Source organism: Gymnoscopelus microlampas, assembly GCF_963454915.1.
Source record: "Gymnoscopelus microlampas genome assembly, chromosome: 3".
In the NCBI taxonomy this organism is placed as follows: Eukaryota; Metazoa; Chordata; class Actinopteri; order Myctophiformes; family Myctophidae; genus Gymnoscopelus; species Gymnoscopelus microlampas.
In genome coordinates this window covers 30,528,323-30,533,322 of record NC_139940.1, presented here as the reverse complement: position 1 = coordinate 30,533,322, position 5,000 = coordinate 30,528,323, and the positions used below count along the sequence as shown (strand labels likewise).

Genomic DNA, 5,000 nt, shown 5'->3' with positions numbered 1-5,000 from the left:
AAATCTTAGCCAAATAGTTGTATAGATGTTTCATGTTTTCAAAACGCTTTAAATTACTTAATCAATTGTTAGGCTTTTTTTTATGGTTAATCAACTATTAGTAAAATTGTACAGATAAAACTCTTCCTGGTAAATCTGTGATCTCCATAAGAAATATTTCATATCGTTCTACACTCAAATATATATGTATTATTCAACTGTACCAAGCAATAGGTATAATTAATCCTACTCAAGAATAATGAGAGATTATCCTTGATGAAACGCAATTTCATAAATAAATCCTTTCTTATCTCTAGCCGAGACTTTCAGTGTAATAGGGGCGGTCAACGCCACGCATATTAATACACAGTCTAACATGCCTTATATTATACATATTATGTATAGGCTACATGTAATCTATGCATCTGCAGCAAGGGCCTGTCAGGAATATACCTGCTAATCATTGGAACATGTTTCTTTTTCTTTCTATACATGCTTTGGGGGAGCGTGCATACCCTCACTTGTGGCCATTGGGAGAGCAAAGCGCAAACGTGGAGCTGGTGCCGGAGGCAATTCCCCAACCCCTGTCTCATGTATGTTCTCTTATTTGTTGTTTAAAAGTTGCAAAAGTGAAACTTTTACAATGAATACCCTTGTGAATTACAGCAGAGCCAACTGCATTATCTCATCAATTTAACCTTTCTCATCTACCTACGAAGATATGAGATTGGGATTTACTTTTATCCGGGGAAATTTACTATGTGCAAGGAAGGGACTACAGAGATGAGTGCAGACGCAATGAAAGGGATGATAGTAATTAAACTGCCTATCTGATCCTCTCTAATATCATTAAAGGCACTCCGTTTTTCACAGTCTCCTGTGACAATCTGCAGTAAGTAATATGCATTCATAGCCACACATGTGGAAGGTGGTATGTGTGTACATCATTTAAAGCATCTGCACTATAATAGCACGCTTGTCACTCCAGCTAGTATGTTCTTCAAGGTCATCCTACCCAGTTTCTCAAAGTGATGTGGAGAACGGGAACACATTTAAAATAGACAATTTCGGGAGGAAATGTACAGGTGGTGGTTGCCCAGACGCAAGTTGTCAATTATAGCCGTTGTGATTCCAGGAATCCACATTTGTGGCATCAACGGCACTGGACTTCACAATATGTATTTGACTGCTTGTATTAACGGATTAAAAAATAGCCATAGCATTAATGAAGAAAAATATAGAAAATTGAGATGCATTAAAATGCATTGTAGAATCAAATTGAATCGTTAACAGGTGAAACGTGATGGAATCAAATTGTATGGCCAATGAAAATTCACACCTCTTCTATAGCCAAGAGAGAAAGGGCTTCTGGCGGTCAATAAATACACTGTAATGTAATTTGAATGTAAATGTATGTTTCCCATGCCAATAAAGCATGAATTGAATAGAAGTGAGAGAGAGAGAGAGAGAGAGAGAGAGAGAGAGAGAGAGAGAGAGAGAGAGAGAGAGAGAGAGAGAGAGAGAAATAGAGAGGGGGGAGGGAGAGCGAGGGGGAAAGAAAGAAAGCGAGAAAGCAAACAAGCAAGCAAGAAAGAAAGAAGAGAGAAAAAGATGACCAGAATAGGTATAATCAGAACACAGGGATCAAAGGCAAATAATACAGTGTGGTTTTCCAATGAGGCGATACAGTATTAGTATCTGTAGCATTTTTTTTATTTTATTTTTTATTGAATTTTCGTCCATTTCTGTCATTGGCAGTGTGAGTGTGAATCTCTGACTTGGCCTGTTTAACTTCATTTAACCTACCTGCTGTATATTAATTCATCTACCAGTAGCTTCTAAACTGAGTTGACAGATGTTGTTTTGACTTGACATCTGGCTGACATGTTGCCTTCGTTTTGCTGGAATAGGCCTGACAGGGAGATGAATGAAGCCTCTGGAATATTATGTAGAAATAAGGAGAAATAAATAGGCGTTCTCGTTTTAATCAATTAGTAAAGTGACTCGGTTTTCATTTAAAACATTGTTTGCTGCCATTTTTATTATTTTCTATTGGTTCAGCCTCGCCTAGCTGTCTCTTTACTTACGCTGTTCTCTATGATCTTCTAAATTGGTCAATTTGCTGCGTTATGAGAAATATACCATTATAAACTGCGTTATAAGAAATATGCTGTTATAAATGAAGTTATTACTACATAAAAGATTGGTGGTACTTGCAGGAAAAACAATTATGCATCTGCCACTAATGTATTTCTTAATTATTATCATTATTATTATTAGTAGTAGTAATAATAGCAGCAGTAGTAGTAGTAGTGGTTATTTATTTATATACATTTTTTTTTATTGATGTTCTTTTACTTTTACTCATCATACACCAAATCTCACAGCTGCCAAAAGTTCAATGGTGTTCAAGTACATATCTCATAGGTATTATTTATAGTAATTTGTTAAGAATCCTTGCTGAATATCATAATCATACTCTAAGATCTCTGCAGAGTCTCATTTAAAGACAACATAAAGCCTAGTTCAGATTATTCATGACCATTAATGGGAAAGCATCTGTGTAATTTTAGATCTTAGCGTTGGCTATTAAAAAATGGCAGATATACAAGCTTGTGCCACGCTGTGAGCTTGGACATTTGCTATTTCTTAACATTTTTGAAAAATCTTGAAAGTGTGCGAACTACTGTTTTAGAAAGCATTTGCAGAATGGGCCTCAGGTCTTAATGGGTTAAAAGAAAAGCATGCCAAAACCATGATCTAAAACTGGACAAAGCGAGGAGCAGAGATGCCGTTTACTGTTTCCATGACGACGCCTTTCTCCAGTGTCTCCACTTAATTGTTAGTGTTTTAAGGATCCGTATGGCCAAGATAATTAAATATTGTATACGTTTATACAGCACAGTGTTATAATCCAAGACATCTAATTTAATTAGTCTTCATATTCTGAATTGACCTGAATCGAATCAAACCATCCATCCATCCATCCAGAAAGATAGTCAAGAGAAAGATGGTGTAATACCCTTCAAAAATATACCTTCTAGAATGCACATGCGCACTCACACACACGTATGCGCGCACATACACACACACACACACACACACACACACACACACACACGCGCGCACACACGCGCACACACGCGCGCGCGTATGCGTGCACACACACACACACACACACACACACACATACACACACACACACGTATGTGTGCACATGCACGTGCACACACACAGGTATGTACGCATGTGCACACACACACACACACACACACACACACACACACACACACACACACACACACACACACACACACACACACCTCAGATCAAAGCCAGTGTCAAGGCTTGAGGTAACAGAGACAGCGAGAAACATGACAGCATGTGCATTAGGACTTTGATAGGGTTATGTAACATGTGTGCATGCACACACAAACACACACAAAAACTAATATTAAGAGGGCATATAGAGTACAGTACGTAACGCAACTTTAAAATTAAGGCTCATCTTACACCCATCTTTGATTGTCACTAGACAGTACAGCAGAGAGTCAAACCACACATGGGAGGAAGACGGGATGGATTGTATGCATCAACCTCCACTTCCATGTCATACCTCTGCTTGAGGAAGTCCACCACTCTCCTGAAGTCATCCACGCAATACTCTCTCTTCATGTCCATTAGAACGCTGTCTGAGGCCGACTGCACCGGAACATGGAGGAAGCCATACACACGGGGATGGTTCAAGATCTTGGCCATCTCCTATAAGAGACAGGACAAAGATGGTGAATGTGCTCGCATGAAAAATGTAACTTCATGACAAGCACATATGAGCATTAGTGCAATTCCAATTGCACACGTTGGCACGATTCCCCACACCAAGTCAGTGGTGGAAGAAGTATGCAGATATTTTACTTAAGTAAAAGCAGCAATACCACAATGTAGAAATACTCTGTTACATGTAAAGGGTCTGTGTTCAATATAAAAAGTAAAAGTACAACAGTATTGGCCAAGTACCAAAAGTAAAAGTACTAAAATGTTTGAAAATAGCCGATCTTCAAGCTCACAACGCGTCACACGGCAACGCGTTGTGAGCTTGTAGATTGGCTATTTTCAAATAGTTTTATAATATAATAATTTATATCTGCAAAGCAACTAGTAACTTAAAGGACGACTTCACCCATTTTCAACCTATCTTCATATAATTGGTCCTCACTAATGCTCATGATAAAACTGTACCATTTTTTTCTACTCAGTCTCTCAGAGGAAGGCTGTGGACAGTTCAGAAACCCGTCTACCAGTGACATCGTCGATGGGGAATCCAAGCTAATAGAAAGTGCAGGCTTTGTATTCCTAAAAATCTAAATTAAATGTTTTAAATCTTGTTGAAAAACAAAACCTGCCTAGTGATGATGTCACTGGTAGACGGGTTTCTGGACTGTCCACAGTCCTCCTATGAGACACAGACCAAGTAGAAACAAATGGTACCATTTTATGATGAGCATTAGTGAGGACCTATTATATGAAGATAGGTTGAAAATGGGTGAAGTCGTCCTTTAAGTTTTCAAATAATTGTAGTGGAGTAAAAGTACAATATTTGCCTCTGACATGTAGTGGAGTAGAAGTTAAAGTATTGAAAATTGGAAATACTCCAGTAAAGTAAAAGTACCTCAGAATTGTACAGTACTTGAGTAAATGTACTTAGTTACTTTCTACCACTGCACCAAGTTATGTTTCAGTTTGACATGGAGTTATTTCAGCCTGCTACTTCCTGACTGACTCGTCTCAACACCACCACATATTTCTGGGGACAATGTTTAATCTTCCCACTGCCCAGCATTCAGGTACTGACTGGCTGATGGAATTTGCAATTCATGGACAGAGGCCTGTGGGGGAATGCAGCCGGCGGATGGGGTCCGACCAAAACAACAGTGGTGTAATGATAATATTAATGTTGGTCACGTTTCACATTCATTGACAGTAACATTCCGGTTTCCCACCGAGTCCATATGACAGCTGGG

At 38.7% G+C, this 5,000-nt stretch overlaps 1 protein-coding gene across 1 annotated transcript in view; it reads right to left on the bottom strand.

Moving 5' to 3' along the window:
- Positions 1–5,000, bottom strand: part of cdkal1 (CDK5 regulatory subunit associated protein 1-like 1) — a 322,737-nt gene that overhangs the window by 121,873 nt on the left and 195,864 nt on the right. The window contains exon 10 of the mRNA XM_084052870.1: positions 3,596–3,741. Within this exon, the coding sequence (XP_083908996.1) occupies positions 3,596–3,741 (146 nt within the window). The remainder of the gene's footprint in view (positions 1–3,595; positions 3,742–5,000) is intronic.